Source organism: Scyliorhinus torazame, chromosome 11, assembly GCF_047496885.1.
Source record: "Scyliorhinus torazame isolate Kashiwa2021f chromosome 11, sScyTor2.1, whole genome shotgun sequence".
Taxonomy (NCBI): Eukaryota; Metazoa; Chordata; class Chondrichthyes; order Carcharhiniformes; family Scyliorhinidae; genus Scyliorhinus; species Scyliorhinus torazame.
Window position 1 is genome coordinate 135,418,233 of NC_092717.1, and position 19,094 is coordinate 135,437,326.

Below are 19,094 nucleotides of genomic sequence, written 5' to 3' on the forward strand. Positions count from 1 at the left end.
TAGTGATCCACTTCTTCAAATGAACTGTTTCAGCCAGGTTAGAATTACCAGCATCAGCTGATGGGTGTACTGAGCTGCTATGCTCACCTTCCCTTCCTGTTGTGTTCTCTGGTTCTTTTCTACATCAGATCATGTATTGGACTAAGACATGGTGACATCAGCAGCTTATTATAACCAGATTTTTTTTACAAGTTAGAAAGCGAGCTTGGACAGCATATGCTAAAGGGAAAATATTCAACGATTTGGAATGGAACTGTGTCCAAACAGCTTCCAGAATATGTTAGTAATTGCTATTGTAAGTATTGGACATTCTGAGTCTTTGCAACTGCTTTTGATAGCAGAATCAGTTGGAGTAAGATATGGATGTCATCAAACGGGGGAAAAAACGGAGTCCCGGTCGAGCGTCGGGAACTGCCAGCCTGGCAGTGCCACCTGTACTTTCTGGCAGTGCCACCTGTCACTGCCAGGTTTCCCAGGGTGCAAAGCTGGTAGTGCCATGGTGCCTGGGTAGCATCAGCAGTGCTAGGGTGCCAGCCTGCTCCAATTCCAACCAGCCAGGAGTCTCCGATCACCTGTTTGGGCCAGTGCTAAATGGCACCCAGCTGGGCTCTCCTCGGTGAGGTCAGTAGATCCCAGGGGCTGGTTAGATCTGGCAGAAGCATAATTGAATGAGCAGTTAAGCTCACTTAACTATGCAAGTCTGGATCCCACCCACAATGGGTGGGATCCAGATCATACATTAGATCTTGCTGGGTATAGCGACCATTGGGAATCCCATAGGTCTCTCGCAGGATCTACAGGCTGCGTCCCGTCCCAATTCCGGCAGGATTAAATCGCGCCCATCGTTTCTCAATTAAGCTTTCTTTCAATTCAAGATTTTTTTCTTCTTTGAAAAAATGCACTGAATTTGCACCATCTACTTTTCTTGCATGCACAGGTTTCCATTTTAAATAGTAGGAAGGCACTGGATCAAGTAAGAGGAACTGTCAAAATGATTGAGAGAAATTGATCTCTATGGTTAAACAGTTTTTGCTAACCACCTTTGTTCTTTTATTTCTTTCAGACTTCCGATACAACGATCTTGTTTCTCCACATTATCTGGACTTAATAGCCAATCTCTCTGGGTGTACTGCGCATAGGCGGTTCCCAAACTGCTCAGATATATGTTATCACCAAAAGTATCGAAGCCACGATGGTACGTGTAACAACCTCCAGCATCCAATGTGGGGGGCATCACTCACAGCATTTGAGAGAATTCTAAAACCAGTTTATGAAAATGGTTTTAGCCTCCCTAGAGGGACTGAATCCAAGCGTTTATACAGTGACCATCCTTTACCACTCCCTCGCCTTGTTTCAACAACAATGATTGGGTCAGAGACAATAACTCCAGATGACAGATTTACGCATATTCTGATGCAGTGGGGCCAATTTCTGGACCATGATTTGGACCTAACTGTGCCAGCTCTCAGTATGTCACGGTTTTCTGATGGACAGTCTTGCAGCACCGCATGTAATAATGACCCCCCTTGCTTTCCAATTATGATTCCAGAAAATGATCCTCGCGTAAGAAATGCAAGATGCATGTTTTTTGTTCGCTCCAGTCCAGTTTGTGGCAGTGGTATGACTTCGTTACTGATGAAGTCAGTATATGCCAGAGAGCAGATTAATCACCTAACATCTTACATTGATGCATCTAATGTATATGGTAGTACAGACCGTGACACCAAGGAAGTCAGAGACCTTACACATCAGCGTGGTTTGTTGAAGGAAGGTGAAGTTGTGCCAAGATCTGGTAAACACATGTTGCCTTTTGCCACAGGCCAATCTATAGAATGCTTGAAGGATGAGAATGAAAGCCCAATTCCTTGCTTCCTTGCAGGAGATCACAGGGCAAATGAACATGTTGCACTGACCGCCATGCACACCTTGTGGTTCCGTGAACATAATGGTATTGCCACTGAACTACTGAGATTGAATCCACACTGGGATGGGGAAACTGTTTATCAAGAAGCACGAAAAATTGTTGGAGCACAGATGCAGCACATCACATATAACCATTGGCTGCCTAAAATCCTGGGAGATGTGGGAATGAAAATGATGGGACCATATAATAGCTACAATCCAAATATGAATGGAGCAATTTTTAATGCTTTTGCCACAGCAGCTTTTCGGTTTGGTCATACATTAATAAATCCTATTCTCCATCGACTGAACAGTTCTTTCCAACCGATTCCAGAAGGCCACCTTCCCCTTCACAAGGCTTTCTTCTCCCCCTTCAGACTTATCCAAGAAGGGGGTATTGATCCACTACTCCGTGGCCTCTTTGCTTCTGCAGGAAAAATGCGAGTCCCCTCAGAAGTTCTCAACTTGGAACTGACAGAGAGGCTCTTTTCCATGGCTCATGCTGTAGCCTTGGACTTGGCAGCAATGAATATCCAGAGGGGCCGTGACCATGGCATCCCTCCATATCCCGACTACAGAGTATTTTGTAATATGAGTACTGTTCAAGATTTTGAGGACTTACAAAATGAGATCAAGAATCCACAAGTTAGAGACAAACTAAGAAGGTGAGTGTCATCTTACTGTGAACATACAGTAACTGGGGAAGGGAAAGACCATTTCATTGAAAGAAATGTTCCAACATGTAAGAAGATGCTTTTTATTTGAAGCTGTGAAAGTAAATTGGTCACAGTATCATGGAATGTAAGAGTAAAATGTTCATTGGAAGGAAGGAATATTTTTCTCATTCCAGACTGTATCAAGATGGTGTTGGGCAAGATTTAATCTAAGAGCTATGTGCAAATCTGCAGTTCAATGGACTAACAGACATGAAAGCTGCTATCTAAATTTTTTGCTTGGCAGTTTTGTTACAATTACACCGTGAGGTAGTGAAGTGTTGTATAGTTGCAACATGACCTCATGGCTCCTAAACTCAATCCCTCTACCAATAAAAGCGAACTCTCCGTACGCCTTCTTAACAACCCTCTCAACCTAGGTGGCAACTTTCAGGGATCTATGTACATGGATACCGAGATCTCTCTGCTCATCCACACTGCCAAGAATCTTACCATTAGCCCAGTACTCTGTCTTCCTGTTATTCCTTCCAAAATGAATCACCTCACACTTTTGTGCATTAAACTCCATTTGCCACCTCTCAGCCCAGCGCTGCAGCTTATCTATGTCCCTCTGTAACTTGTAACATCCTTCCGCACTGTCCACAACTCCACCGACTTTAATGTCATCTGCAAATTTACTTACCCATCCTTCTACACCCTCCTCCAGGTCATTTATAAAAATGACAAACAGCAGTGGCCCCAAAACAGATCCTTGTGGTACACCACTAGTAACTGGACTCCAGTCTGAACATTTCCCATCAACCATCACCCTTTATCTTCTTCCAGCTAGCCAATTTCTGATCCAAACTGCTAAATCACCCTGAATCCCATGCCTCCGTATTTTCTGCAGTAGCCTACCATGGGGAACCTTATCAAACGCTTTACTGAAATCCATATACACCACATCAACTGCTTTACCCTCATCCACCTGTTTGGTCACCTTCTCAAAGAACTCTATAAGGTTTGTGAGGCACGACCTACCCTTCACAAAACCGTGTTGACTATCTCTAATCAAATTATTCCTTTCCAGATGATTATACATCCTATCTCTTATAAACCTTTCCAAGATTTTTCCCACAACGGAAGTAAGGCTCACTGGTCTATAGTTACCGGGGTTATCTCTACTCCCCTTCTTGAACAAGGGGACAACATTTGCTATCCTCCAGTCTTCTGGCACTATTCCTGTAGACAAAGATGACTTAAAGATCAAGGCCAAAGGCTCAGCAATCTCCTCCCTAGCTTCCCAGAGAATCCTAGGATAAATCCCATCTGGCCCAGGTGACTTATCTATTTTCACACTTTCCAGAATTGCTAACACCTCCTCCTTATGAACCTCAAGCCTTTCTAGTCTAGTAGCCTGAATCTCAGTATTCTCCTCGGCAACATTGTCTTTTTCCTGTGTGAATACTGACGAAAAATATTCATTTAGCACCTCTCCCATCTCCTCGGACTCCAAGCACAACTTCCCACTACTGTCCTTGACTGGCCCTACTCTTACCCTAGTCATTCTTTTATTCCTGACATATCTATAGAAAGCTTTAGGGTTATCCTTGATCCTACCTGCCAAAGACTTCTCATGTCCCCTCCTGGCTCTTCTTAGCTCTCTCTTTAGGTCCTTCCTAGCTAACTTGTAACTCTCGAGTGCCCTAACTGAACCTTCATGTCTCATCTTTACATAAGTCTCCTTCTTCCTCTTGACAAGTGTTTCGACTGCTTTAGTAAACCACGGTTCCCTCACTCGACCACTTCCTCCCTGCCTGACAGGTACATACTTATCAAGGACACGCAGTAGCTATTCCTTGAACAAGCTCCACATTTCCATTGTGCCCATCCCCTGCAGTTTTCCTCTCCATCCGATGTATCCTAAGTCTTGCCTCATCGCATCATAATTGCCTTTCCCCCAGATATAACTCTTGCCCTGCGGTATATACTTATCCCTTTCCATCACTAAAGTAAATGTAATCGAATTGTGGTCACTATCACCAAAGTGCTCACCTACCTCCAAATCTAACACCTGTCCTGGTTCATTACCCAGTACCAAATCCAATATGGCCTCGACTCTCGTTGGCCTATCTACATACTGTGTCAGGAAACCCTCCTGCACACATTGGACAAAAACGGACCCATCTAAAGTACTCGAACTATAGCATTTCCAGTCAATATTTGGAATCCCGGTACCTGCAACAACCATTCCTGTCCCTGCTCTATCCATGTCTCCGAAATGGCCACAACATCGAAGTCCCAGTTACCAACCCATGCCACAAGTTCACCCACCTTATTCCGGATGCTCCTGGCATTGAAGAAGACACACTTTAAACCACCTTTCTGCCTGCCGGTACACTCCTGCAACTTTGAAACCCGACTCATGACCTCACTACTCTGAACCTCCTGTATACTGGAGCTACAATTCAGGTTCCCAAGCCCCTGCTGAACCAGTTGAAACCCTCCCGAAGAGCATTAGCTAATTTCCCCCCCAGAATATTGGTACTCCTCTGGTCCAGGTGCAGACCATCCCGTTTGTAGAGGTCCCACCGACCCCAGAATGAGCCCCAATTATCCAGAAATCTGAAACCCTCCCTCCTGTACCATCCCTGTAGCCACGTGTTCAACTCCTCTCTCTCCCTATTCCTCGTCTCGCTATCACGGGGCACGGGTAACAACCCAGAGAGAATAACTCTGTTTGTCCTAGATCTAGGTTTCCACCCTAGCTCCCTAAATTCCTGCCTTACATCCCCATCCCTTTTCCTACCTATGTCGTTGGTACCTATGTGGCCCACGACTTGGGGCTGTTCCCCCTCCCCCTTAAGGATCCCGAAAACACGATCTGAGACATCACGCACCCTGGCACCTGCGAGGCAACACACCAACCGTGAGTCACTCTCGTTCCCACAGAATCTCCTATCTATCTCCCTAACTATGGAGTCTCCAATGACTAATGCTCTACTCCTTTCCCCCCTTCCCTTCTGAGCAACAGGGACAGACTATGTGCCAGAGACCTGTACCCCATGGCTTAACCCTGGTAAGTCCCCCCCCCTCCCAACAGTATCAAAACAGTATACTTGTTACTAAGGGGAACGGTCACAGGGGATCCCTGTACTGACTGCTTCCTCCCAGCCCCTCTCACTGTCACCCATCTATCTTTATTCTTCGGAGTAACTACATCCCTGAAGCTTCTATCTATGACCACCTCTGCCTCCCGAATGATCCGAAGTTCATCCAACTCCAGTTCCCTAACGCGGTTTCTGAGGAACTGGAGATGGGTGCACTTCCCACAGATGAAATCAGCAGGGACACTGACGGTGTCCCTCCCCTCAAACATTCTGCAGGAGGAACATTGCACTACCTTCCCTGTCATCCCCTCTAGATAAAAAAAGAAAGAAAGAGCTTACCTGTTATTCACTCCCCTTCTCAGCAAGCACTCACTCAGCAACCTCTGCGCCCCGCACAATAGCACCTGAGGGAAAATAAATAAAAACTACTTACCAGTCACCAGCCAATCCCTTACCTGCAGGCTGTGACTTCACGGTTCAACTTTCCACTTCTACCTGCCCTCAAGCCTTCCTCTTGATCCTTACAGCGGTTGCTTTTTTTTGGTTAGAGGAGGGGATAGGGAGGGAAACACTGAAGAAGTGTTTTGGGTTTAAGTGTCACTTGACAAGAGCTCCTCCACAAACCACCTCCAAGTTAGGGTGAGCACACGGACGTATGCAAATTTCCCCTGCAACGGCCAATCAGCAGCTCTGCTCTACTGCCCTCTGCTGGATCATGTTACTAGGTAAGGAGAGACGATCTTTAAACTACTGGAGATAATTGCTTGCCCACTGAAGCTGCCCACCAAAACAGCTCAATTTGATCTTCTGTTTCCATGACAACATGATAGGAAAGAGGCAATACAAGATTCTTTTGAGGTCCATGAGGAAGTCAAGCAGTGTTGTAATCAGGCACTCACTTTTTAGCATATGTTCTTTGCTGCTTTCATGTGTCTTCATGTCATCTACAGGGGGTGTCTACTTCCATACTATTATGGGCCAGGGTTTAGAGAACCCCAAAGTGTATCATGGAGTTCACCTGACCCACAACGTTTAATAGATTGTGGTTATGGGGAGCACACAACCCTACTGTGCAGGTGTGATGCAAACAGAAATCTACAGTACTTTTAAATTAAAACAATGTTTATTTATGAAACCAGTTTACACTTTATAAACCCACAGTAAACATCTTAACAACTATCAACACCAATAAATCCCCCAAAGAATACAGGTGGAATTCTCCCCCGCCACGCTGGGTGGGAGAATCGCCGGGGTGCCGCGCGAGTCCTGCTAAGCTGCCCCGGCACCCGCACGCGATTCTCCCACCCCCCCAACCGGCGCGGCGAGAATCATGGCTGGCCGCTGGGAGAATCGCCGCTCGCCGTTTGCAACGGGTGAGCGGCGATTCTCCGGCCCGAGTGGGCCAAGCGTCCTGCCCAACACGACGGGTTCCCGCCGGCACCGCCCACACCTGGTCGCTACCGGCGGGAACAGCGCCGGGACGTTGGGGAGGGGGGGTTCCTGCACCGTGGGGGGCCTCAAAAGGTGTCTGGCCCGCGATCGGTGCCCACCGATCGGCTGGCCAGCCTCTCTGAAGGAGGACCTCCTTTTCTCCGCTGCCCCGCAAGATGCATCCGACATCTTCTTGCGGGGGGACGGCGACCACGCATGTGCGGGTGACGTCATTTACGTGGCGCCGCATAAGCCCAGCGTGCATAAATTACATGACGCCGCTCCTAGCCCCCTGGGGGTGGGAGAATAGGGGACTGGGAGCGGGCTCCGACGCCGGAGTGAAATACTCCGGTTTTCATTCCGACGTCGGGACTTAGTCTTCTGATGGGAGAATTGCGCCCACAGTACTTTCTAAGTAACTCTTAATCTTTCCTTGCAACATCCATAAGACAAATAGAACCCTTTTTACAGAAAGACATTATGTTTAACTTCACTACTGAGAACAGTTACCACTTTGAAATCACCAAATGAACATTCATCAGCTTGCAGAGATTCATACACATCTTGCTGTGACTGCACCTTCTCCAAATCCTAAATGAAACTAAACACACCCTGTAGCTGCAAGCCCAAAGTGAAAGTAAAAGCAGACAGACAGCCCAGCTCCACCCACACTCTGACATCACTGATAAAAACCCATTTCTTAAAGATACATCCACTACAGCTATTTTATAAACCCCCCCCTTTCTTAAAGGTACTCTCACATGACAATACCAGAACTGATGGAAAGATGTTCATCCTTGCACGCTTGAGTTCCAACTCAAATCACGCCAAGTTCTTATGTTCCGCACCAGCATTCCATAAGAAGGAACACCTTCAGTGGAAAATGGACAGATGTGCAGGTTAGGTGGATTGACCATGATAAATTGTCCCTTAGTGTCAAAATGGTTAGGTGGGGTTGCTGGGTTATAGGGATAGGGTGGAGGTGTGGGCTTAAGTAGGATGCTCTTTCCAAGGACCAGTGCAGAATCGATTGGCCAAATGGCCTCCTTCTGCACTGTAGGGATTCTATGATGATGCTTGCACAGAGTTAGGTTTGGCTATCAGCAACACAAAGACAAATGTCATGGTCCCGGGTGTTGCCATACCATCATATATCGGCATTCGCGAAGTGACCCTGGATATTGTTGATATCTTCCATATCTAGGGCTCTACAATCACCAGCAATCTGTTACCAGCTGTTACATCCAAGCTGAGTAAGAGAGTGTGGAATAACAGGAACCTGACTGACCACACCGATCTAGCCTGTGTGCGCAGCTCTCCTCTGCAGTAGCGAGGCATGGGCAATATATGCTAGGCAGGAGAAAATGTTGAACAGTTTCCACCTTCGCTATCTCAGGTATATCCTTGGCAATGCTTCCAAGATGAGGTCACTAGCTCAGTGGTCCTGGTGCATGCTAATAATATCAGCATAAACTCCGAGCAAATCAATAATGCCTGCACTAGCTCAGCTTTGGTCATTCGATGGATGATGGTCGCATCCCCAAAGACCTTCTGTGCAGTATACTGGCCATTGCGTTGTGACCTCTTGGGTGTCCATTCTTCCATTACAAGGCCACCAGAAAAGGAAATATCAAGATAGCCAACTGACAGTGAGGAGAAGGTCACTGACAGCCATGAGATCTGGAGGCTGACCATTAGAAGAGGCAAGGAGAAACAAAAAGCCCAGCAGGCTGAGAAGAGAATCCAGAGATGGCAGACGGCTGCAAATTGTCCACCATGTCATCCCACTCTCTTGCTCTGCAGCAAATGTGGCAGAGACTGCCATGTCAGAGGGGGGCTCCTGAGCCACACAAGAGTTAGGATTTTTAGGTTGGCAGGGATTCCCATCTTGCCATCTGAAGAGTCAGCGGGAAGCACAACCCCGCTGACCATCTGCCGTGCAGTGATTTCATGCTCCAACAAGCACTAATTAGCTGCTGGTGGGACTTCTGCCTCTCATTCGGGAGGACAAGTGATTGGGCAGTAGCTCTCTCGCTGTGGCAGCGCTGGAGATTGCAGTGGACAGGGCTAGAACTGCATTAAGTCCCCAGAGCCTAAGTCATGGGATTCCAAGAAGCGGTATGTTTTGGGGGTCTTAGGGAGGTGATGGCAGGGGAGGGCTGGGGGGAGGGTGGACAGTGAGGGATTGAGGTGTCGGGGGAGAGACTGGTGGGAGAGGGACCTTACTTTGGGGTGAGGGGGGTGGGGTGGGGGGGGGGGGGGTGCCTGCCCAAAGTTAAAAGAGGGCTTCTGATGAAGGTGCCTGTGCCCCACCCCCCCTCTCCCTCCCCTCCTCCACCCCCACCCCCAGACTTCCAAGGCCTGAATCCAATTACTTTTGAACTTTCCTAATGCCTGGGAACTTCTCTTGCCTACCTGAAATTTGAAGCTGGGTGGAAAAGCCCTTCCAAGGGGTCAATATTGACCACTTAGTGGCCTCAACTGGGGCAAAGGTGGACAGCCTTACTAAGGCCTTGTCTGCCCCAGTGTAAAATTGCAGAGAGGTAGGGACAGGTGGGAGCTGGGTGAGAAGCCCATTCAAGGAACTTTACACTGCCATTGACATGCTCCATTAAAAAAAAAGATGAATGCAAAGGACTTGGATAAGCTTAGCCTCTAGTTTTATTTCTTTACTTAAACAATAATGAATTCAGGCAGGGGCCTGTAAGCCTTTGCTGAAATAATTTATGGCATATTCTAACAGGAAGAACAATCTGACAACTAGGAGACCTAAATAAATCATCATAGACTGTTCTGACAAGAGTTATAGGAAACAGCTGACAAATGTAATAAACTAAACAAAGAGAAAAATGAGCAATACAATAAAGAGACAGACTTAACACAGAAAATGTATTTTCTCTTTAAAGGGCCATCCTTGTAGTTTAGAGGAAGGTTTAGGGTAGCATCTATCCCTGGAAATATTTAATCCAAAGACTGAGAGAGTAAAATTGTGAAGTGATACTTTGTGCCAGGAAGAATGAGAAAAGGCAATATAAAATAAAAGATACAGTTCTAGAGGGGTGCAGGAACAGAGAATAAGGTTCTTCTGTTTTTAACTTCCAGTCTTCATTTGTTTGTCTTCAAATAGTTTCCTGCAAAAATTTTTCCATCTCAGCCTAGTTTTGTCTTATCATAAAACAAGTATCTCTTTTCACATCCTTGATAACTATTTCTGGATTTACGAACTTCTCTCTAGCTATGAACGTTGCCAGTGAATATACTTTCTAGGTGTTACCATTCTTGATAGCCTCCCCTACTTCTTTTTTTAGCTCTTTCAATCAGCAACTTGTTTTTTGGTTTTAAATTAGGCTTTCTTCACATCAGCGCACAATTTGAGGTTTTTCCCTGTTTTGTACACTCCTGGGGCGAGATTCTCCGACCCCCCCGCCGGGTCGGAGAATTGCCGGGGGCTGGCGTGAATCCCGCCCCCGCCGGGTGCCGAATTCTCCGGCACCGGATATTTGGCGGGGTCGGGAATCGCGGCGCGCCGGTTGGCGGGCCCCCCCCTGGATGGGCCGAAGTCCCGCCGCTAAAATGCCTGTCCCGCCGGCGTAGATTAAACCGGCGGGATAAGGCGGCGCGGGCGGGTTCCGGGGTCCTGGGGGGGGCGCGGGGCGATCTGGCCCCGGGGGGTGCCCCCACGGTGGCCTGGCCCGCGACCGGGGCCCACCGATCCGTGGGTGGGCCTATGCCGTGGGGGCACTCTTTTCCTTCCACCTTCGCCACGGTCTCCACCATGGCGGAGGCGGAAGACACTCCCTCCACTGCGCATGCGCGGGAATGCCGTCAGCGGCCGCTAACGCTCCCACGCATGCGCCGCCCGGAGATGTCATTTCCGCGCCAGCTGGCGGGGCACCAAAGGCCTTTTCCGCCAGCTGGCGGGGCGGAAATTCGTCCGGCGCGGGCCTAGCCCCTTAAGGTTGGGGCCCGGCCCCCCAAGATGCGGAGAATTCCACACCTTTGGGGCGGCGCGTTGCCTGACTGATTTGCGCCGCTTTGGGCGCCAGTCGGCGGACATCGCGCCGATACCGGAGAATTTCGCCCCTGGTCCTTGCAATATGCCTTTTCTCTACTCGGTCTAAACATTTGACTGCCATCCATAGCTGTTTTCATTTTGATATTTCAGGCACAGTTCATCTAATGCAGTCAATAGCGCTGTCGGCAATGATGGCCATCTTTTTTTTTCATTGGGTGCACCCAGTCCATACTTGACACAGCTCTATGCTGTTTACTTGCTCCCAACTTTGCATTAAAATCTCCCATAACCACTCTCTCTCTCTTTTTTGACATGCATCAGTAACCCCTTGGATCTTTTGATACTCGGCCAAAGCTATGCTATCATCAATCTCAATTGTTGGGAGATAAACCTGTCTGATGCTAATAGGTTTGTGCTTATCATTTATTGTCATCATGATTATCCTCTCACTTATTGGCTTCATTTGTGACAGCTTTATAAACTCTCAGTGACACCAAGAAGCCCACTCCATGGTAATGCTTTTCTCCTCTGCTATAGTCGATGGTCCAATGCTCTGACTTCTTCTGGCCACTGCCTGCCCTCCTGACCTCACAAAGTCCTAACAGGTCAATCTTCAGTCTTCCTTTATTTTTGAAATATTTTATTGGTAATTTCCAGTTTTTACAGAGTAACAGCTCAAGGGGCTGGTTTAGCACACTGGGCTAAATCACTGGCTTTTAAAGCAGACCAAGGCAGACCAGCAGCACAGTTCAATTCCTGTACCAGCCTCCCCGAACAGGCATCGGAATATGGCGACTGGGGGCTTTTCACAGTAACTTCATTTGAAGCCTGCTTGTGACAATAAGCGATTTTCATCATCCTCCCCGTGTGTGCGTGGATTTTCTCCGGGTGCTCCGGTTTCCTCCCACAGTCCCAAGATGTGCAGGTTAGGTGGATTGACCATGATAAATTGCCCTTAGTGTTGTGTGGGGTTACTGGGTTATGGGGATAGGGTGGAGGTGTTGACCTTAGGTAGGTGCTCTTTCCAAGAGCCGGTGCAGACTCGATGGGCCGAATGGCCTCCTTCTGCATGTAAATTCTATGAAGTATACCTTGTGTTAACAAATAAAGTTGTTTCTTATTTACGGAGATGTTTACACGTGGTTTCCTCCCCCCCCACCCCCTCTGCCTCCCCGCCCCTGACTCCCCCCCCCCCCCCCCCCCCCCCAACCCCTCCCTTTCCTCAGTTGGTAGCTTAGTTTCCCTCTTAGGGTCTTCTGCCCTAGGCGTCACATACTGCGTTCCACTCCTTTCTGTTGAGGTTTTCATTTGTTGGCGGCGCCATAGTGGGGGGGGGGGGGGGGGGGGGGGGGTGGTTTGGTCGACATGGTCCCTCCCCTCCTCCCTTTTTCCTCATGTTTCGTTCTGTGATTTCCTTGGGTTCCCTTCCCCCTCTGCTTATTTCCATTGTGTGTGTCCTCCTTTGTTTTCCCTCCCTCCCTCAATCACCCCCCTCCCATCTCTTCCTAGTTGCTATTGGCCTTGAACAGGTCTTGGAACAGGCTGAATGGCCCACACGCTTTGTGGAAACCCTAGTCCGATCCTCGAATGGTGTATTTAATCTTCTCCAGGTGGAGAAATGTCAAAAGGTCTGCCAGCCAGTCTGCAGCTGTGGGTGGTGCTGCTGATCGTCAGCCAAGTAGGATTCTCCGACATGTGATTAAGAAACCAAAAGTCAGGGTGTCATATGTTCCTCATATGTCGTTCTGGCTGGTCCGATACCTCGAAGACTGCTACTGTCGGGCACGGCTCCACCCCCACAACCTTGGACATCGCCTCAAAGCAGGCTGTCCAGAACCCGACAAGCCTGGGGCAGGCCCAGAACAAGTGGGCGTGGTGGCTGGGCGGCCCTGTCACCGTTCACATTTTTGTCCTCCACCTCCGGGAAGAACCGGCTCATTCGGGTTCTGGTTAGGTGAGCTTCGTGCACCACTTTGAACTCCATGAGGCTTAGCCTAGTGCAGGAGGTGGTGGAGTTGGCCCTACTCGGTGCTTCGCTCCAGAATCTCCAAAACCACTTCCGTCCCCAGTTTATCCTCCCATCTTCCTCTGGCTTCATCCAGAGGTAGTCTTGGCCTATCCAGCAACCTTCCGCATATGTTCCCATAGTTCAACCCCTTCCTTACTGCCCATGTTTATTAGTTCCTCTAGTAGCGTGTCTCTCGGGACCCTGGGGGATCTTGCCGTCTCCTTGCAGAGCAAGTGTTTAGTTTGGAGGTGTCTGAGTTCCTGTCCTGCCGATAGTTCCAGGATGGGATTAGTATGACATTGAGCAACTGCCTGATGTTCGCAGTTAACTGCCTACCTTTGACAAATCCCGGCTGGCTCTCTGCGACCACTCAGGTACGCAGTTCTTCAGTCTCTTGGCCAGCTCTTTCGCGAGTATCTTCGAGTTTACGTTGAGCAGCGAAATGGGTCTGTATGATCCGCATTCTGATGGGCCTTTGTCTTTTTTGGATATCAGCGATATCGTCACCTGTGTTAGCATTGGAAGCAGCATGCCCTTTGCTAACCAGTCTGCGAACATGTCCCGAGGGTGTGCGGCCAGGGCTGGTGCAAATTTTTTATAGAGGTCCGGCAGGAACCTGTTGGGTCCTGGTGCCTTCCCCACCTGCATGGAGCTGATACTCTCCATGATCTCTCCCAGTCCTATTGGTGCTTCCAGTTCCCCTGCCTATCGTCCCCCACAACTGGCATGTCTAGTCCATCAAGGAACCGTTTCATCCCCGCATCTCTGTCGGGGGATTCGGAGGTGTACATGCCTCGGTAGAAGGTCCTAAATGCTCGGTTGACCTCTTTTGGTTGGGCTGCCAGTCTGCCTCTGCTATTCTTAACCGGAACTATCTCTCTCATGGCTGCCTCAGCTTTCTCAGCTGGTGAGCCAGTAGACGGCCAGAATTTTCCCCGTGTTCATAGAAGGTCCCCCGTGTCTGGCAGAGTTGGTCCCACTGCTTTCCTGGTGGATAGCAGGTTAAAGTCCATTTGTAGCTTTTTCCTCTCTGCCAGAAGCTTTCCGGTCGGGGCCTCGGAGTACTTTGTGTCGACCTCCAGAATGGAGTTGGTCAGTTGTTGCCTGGCCTCTCTCTATTACCTGTTTCTATGTGCCTTGTATGCTATAATCTCTCCCCTAATCACTGCCATCATTTCCTCCCAGAACGTGGAAGGTGAGACTTCCCTGTTCCGGTTATTTGTAACATACTCGCCTATGGCTTGTGATATTTTCTGGCAGAAGATCTTATCGGCCAATAGGTCTGTGTCCAACCTCCACATGGGGCATTGGGAACAGCCCGTCTCCAACCTCACATCCATTTAATGTGGAGCGTGGTTGGAGGTGGTCGGGGCTGGTTCAGCACAGGGCTAAATCGCTGGCTTTGAAAGCAGACCAAGGCAGGCCAGCAGCACGGTTCAATTCCCGTGCCAGCCTCCCCGAACAGGCGCCGGAATGGTGCGACTAGGAGCTTTTCACAGTAACTTCATTTGAAGCCTACTTGTGACAATAAGCAATTTTCATTTCATTTTCATTTTCAGATGGCTATCACAGAGTATTCCGCCCTTACTATTCCTGGAATCACCGCTTTTCCCACTGCAAAGAGGTCTATCCTTGAGTATGCTTATTTGTTATGGGCCAGGGTTTAGAGAACCCCAAAGTGTATCATGGAGTTCACCTGACCCACAACTTTTAATAGATTATGGTATGGGGAGCACACGGCCCACTCTACAGGTGTGGTACAGCAGAAATGGAAAAGTATATTTTAAAGCAAAACAATGTTTATTCTATGAACTCAAGTTAACCTTTTTAAAACATACAGTGAACATCTTAGCAACCATCAATTCAAACACAACCCCCAACGAATACAATACTAAGTAATCCCTACTTTCCTTTTAACATCCATAAGACTTAAAAAAAACTTTTAACAGAAGTACATCAGGTTTAAATTCACTACTGAGAACAGTTATAATTCTGAATTCACCAAATGATCAAGAGACAGTCTTTACATGGCAGAGAGAACATTACACCTTCTGTGGCTGACTGCAGCTCCAACACTAAACAAAACCAAAAAAAACACACACCCAAGCTTTTCTCAAAGTGAAACTAAAAGCTGACAGACAGCCCAGCTCCACCCACACTCTGACATCACTGCAATAATAAACACCCATTTCTTAAAGGTATACCCACTACAATAATTCTATAAAAAACACCCATTTCTTAAAGGTACTCCCACATGACATTGTGTACTGGTGAAAAAAGCGAGCATTCCTTCTCATTAGGGTGCAGGAACTACCATGGTTCCACTGCTCCCATCTGTTCCATGAATGCTCCCAGTTCCCTAGCCATGCATGTCCTTTTCCCCAATCTGGGGCTCAATCGGTCCGTCAGCAGGTCCTGTACATAGCCCCCCCCATGATCAGTCGGTGTGTGTCAATGTCGGGAATTTCCGCCCTGGTCTTTTTTATGAAGTCTGTGTTGTCCCAGTTGGGTGCGTACACTTACCAGCACCACCGGAGCCCCTTCCAGGGCAGCGCTGACCATGTCATACCATCCCCCTTGGTCCGTAACCGTCTTTGTCGCTGTAAACTTCATCCTTTTGCTAATCAGTATGGCTACTCCCCTAGCCTTCATTCCGTAACATGAGTGATACGTCTGTCCCACCCAGCCCTTTCTTAACCACAGTCAGTCCTTCTCCCTCTGCTGTGTCTCCTGCAGGAAGACTACATCGGCTTTCAAACTTCTTAAGTGGCGAAGACCCTGGATCTTTTCAAAAGCCATTCAGTCCCCTGACACTCCAGGTGATATTCCTGGTGGGGGTGTTTTGTCCCCCCACTGCTGCAGGATCAGCCATACTTACCTGGTGGATGCGCCCCTGCACTATAGGGCTTCCCTTTGTTTAGGGACCCTCCAAAGTGGCTGCTTTGCAGAGCCATCTTGTCTCCTCAGCCTGCACCTTACCTATCAAAGCCAATGCGAAAACCAACTCTTTTGCTCCCGTCCTGGTCCTTTTGAATTCCTTTTCCCTCCCCTCGTCACCCTTTCCCTGTCTCCCTCAATGGGTTTCCCCTCCCTGTCCCTGTGTCGTCCCCCCACCCGCTCGGGCAGGTGCTTCCTCCCTGCCGGGAGGTGTGCCGCAGACCCATTTGCTGCCTGTCTTCCCGTGCTAGCTATCTGTGCTAGTGTGGTGGCTCCCCTCCAGGGGCTGGTCTAGTCCCTAAATTATGCCCACTGGCTGCCCCCTTTCTCTGCCTGTACCCTCACCTGCATTCCCCTGTCCTTGCTCTTTCCTGTGACCTGGTCTTATTGATCAGAGCGAGGCAGCATAGTTCCGCGCACACTTATTCATTGTCCAATGAGTCTCTGTTCTTTTTGCGATCCCCCTCTGATCAGCCTTCATCATTGTCTTGCCTGCCCCTTGTCCAGGCCGTTGCTTCGCACAAATTTGTTCACGTCCGCCAGGGCGTTAAACTACTGCTCTTTGTTCTGATATGTGACCCAGAACCTGGCTGGAACAGCATACCAAATCTCACCCCAGTCTTGTAGAGGGCCAACTTTGCCTGGTTAAACTCAGCCCTGCGTTTTGCCAGATATACCCCAAATTCCAGGTAAATTCGGATTTTGTGTCCTTCCCAGGTGTCTTCCCGTGCTAGATTCTTAGTCTGTCTTGCCCACCGCAGGATCCTCTCACAATCCCGATATTGGTGAAGCTTTGCGATGATCAACACCATGGCACAGGGGTTAGCACTGCTACCTCACAGCTCCAGGGGACCCAGGTTCAATTCCGGCCACGGGTGACTGTCTGCATGGAGTCTGCACTTTCTCCTCGTGTCTGCGTGGGTTTCCTCCAGGTGCTCCGGTTTCCTCCCACAGTCCAAAGATGTGCAGGTTGGGTGGATTGACTCCACTAAATTGACCCTTAATGTCCAAAGGTTAGGTGGGGTTACTGGGTTACGAGGATAGGGTGGAGGCGTGGGCTTAAGTAGGGTGCTCTTTCCAAGGGCCAGTGTAGACTCAATGGGCCGAATGGCTTCCTTCTGCATTGTGAATTCTATGATTCTCTGAACCGCCCGCAGCTGCTCCCCAGTTTTGGGTTTCAGCCTGAGTGACCTGTGCGCTCTGTGGGGGGTTGGGGAAGCTGTCTCTCTGACTAGAGTTCCCAGCATTTAGGCGACGTAGCCCATCAGGTCTCTACCCTCGATACCTTCTGGCAGGCCCATGATCTGAATATTCTGTCGTCGGGACCTATTTTCTTGGTCCTTAACTTTCCCCTTTATGTTCTCTTGGGCCTCCATCAACCTTTTAACTTCTGCTTCCAGGGCAACGGTCCTGTCGCTCTGGTCTGTCGAGGCCTTCTCATAGTCAAGGATTGTCCTCTCCTGTGCCTACACTTTCTTCCCCAGCCCGGTGATTGTCTTTTTCATGGTGACCATAACCTCCGTCACTGTCACCTTGACCGCCACCTGGATTTCTATCCTGATCGCCTCTTTCATTGCGGTCAGCTCCTTCATGAGGAAGTTCTTCCATCCGTTTCCAGGTGGTGGGGTGAGGCTGGTATTCAGGTCATTGGTCTCACTCTATCCTTGGTGGCCGGGGCTCCTTCGACTCGTGGATCCGCCGTCTCGTCTGCCTGCTGCTCATGGCCCTTTCTGCCACCCCTGCCATCCCTTCGACCCCTCGAGCTCCCGTTTGCTGCCATTGTTGTGTTGTTGCTTTCTTCTCGCCTTTGAGTTAACTTTGCCTTTGAACTTTCGGGCAAAATTCAGCTAAAAGTGCCGATTTGGTTCTGGTCTGCAGGAGAGCCACATCACCGTCACGGAAATGATCTTCAGTCTTTCTGTCTCCATGCACATTTGCTATAGCTTTTCTGTAACTCAGTGTCCTTACATTCTAGGTTGCCAAGGGTCGGGATTCTCCGAAACTCCACGCCAAAATTGCGCTCGGCACGGGGGCGGAGAATGGTCGACGCGGCGCCGGTCGGGGGCCATTGAAAGAGGCCCCTGCGGCGATTCACTGAGTGCAGCTGGCCGAGTTCCCGTAGTTCTCTCAGCGTGGCGGCTGTGGACTCAGTCTGCGGCCGCCCTGGTGGAGGGGCGGGGGGTTCATTCACGGAGGGGGCCTCCAGGACGGCCAGGCTACTGATCGGGGGCCACCGATCCGCGGGTGCACTCGATCTGGGGTGACCTGTCTTTTTGGTGCCGCTCCGCAGTGTGGGTCGGCCATGTCGCACGGGGCGGCCGTCAAAGACCGCCGCTGTGCGCAGAAATGGACTCGCGCCCGGAAGCGCAGGTGCCTCTATTGGCAGCCGGAGCTGCGAGGAGTACTCCAGGGCCCTGCAGGCTCCCTGCAAATTGGAGAATCACCCTGGACTTTCTCCAGGTAAGCCCAGAGTGATTCGTGCATTTTTCCACGGGCGTGGGGACGTAGCCTCATTATTGGAGAATCCTGCCCCCATTCTTTGTGACAGTCATAAACATGTGGTTGATCAGAGACATGATCAGGTTGATCAGACACATCTTGCTGTAATGAGTTTAGGTGTGCCTCATCATCCAGTGCCTCTCCCATATTGTCAGGTGTACGTTCATCTCCAGTCGTATCTCAGTCCAATCCTGAAGGTCTCAGCTGTCAGCTTCCTTGTCATTAATCAACATGATCTTCTCATCCAAGATAATTACCTCATTGTCTTCATCCTGCAGGAACCCTCCTCATCAGCCACGCCTGAAGGGTGGAGCTAGTATTGTCACTGTACGCCTGACTATGAATCAGGTTGTACTGTGCTGCACTCTACTAGAAGCAGGAAATTCATTTTTCCTGACCTGACTGAAGATCCACAGGAATGGAAATTCAATGCCATGGTGACTTTTAAAGCTACTGACATTGGATTGCCTGACAATCCACAAGGCCGTTTGTCATCCTGAAGGAGCTGACACAAGTGAGAAAAGGAAAGCTGTAATATT

The 19,094-nt window shown here is 49.2% G+C and overlaps 1 protein-coding gene across 4 annotated transcripts in view; it reads left to right on the plus strand.

Annotated features, from left to right (window-relative positions):
- Positions 1 to 19,094, plus strand: part of LOC140385541 (peroxidasin homolog) — a 757,374-nt gene that overhangs the window by 620,831 nt on the left and 117,449 nt on the right. For all 4 annotated transcript variants that reach the window (XM_072467791.1, XM_072467793.1, XM_072467792.1 and 1 more), the window contains one exon: positions 1,064 to 2,567. In XM_072467791.1, coding sequence (XP_072323892.1) covers positions 1,064 to 2,567 — 1,504 coding nt within the window. The remainder of the gene's footprint in view (positions 1 to 1,063; positions 2,568 to 19,094) is intronic.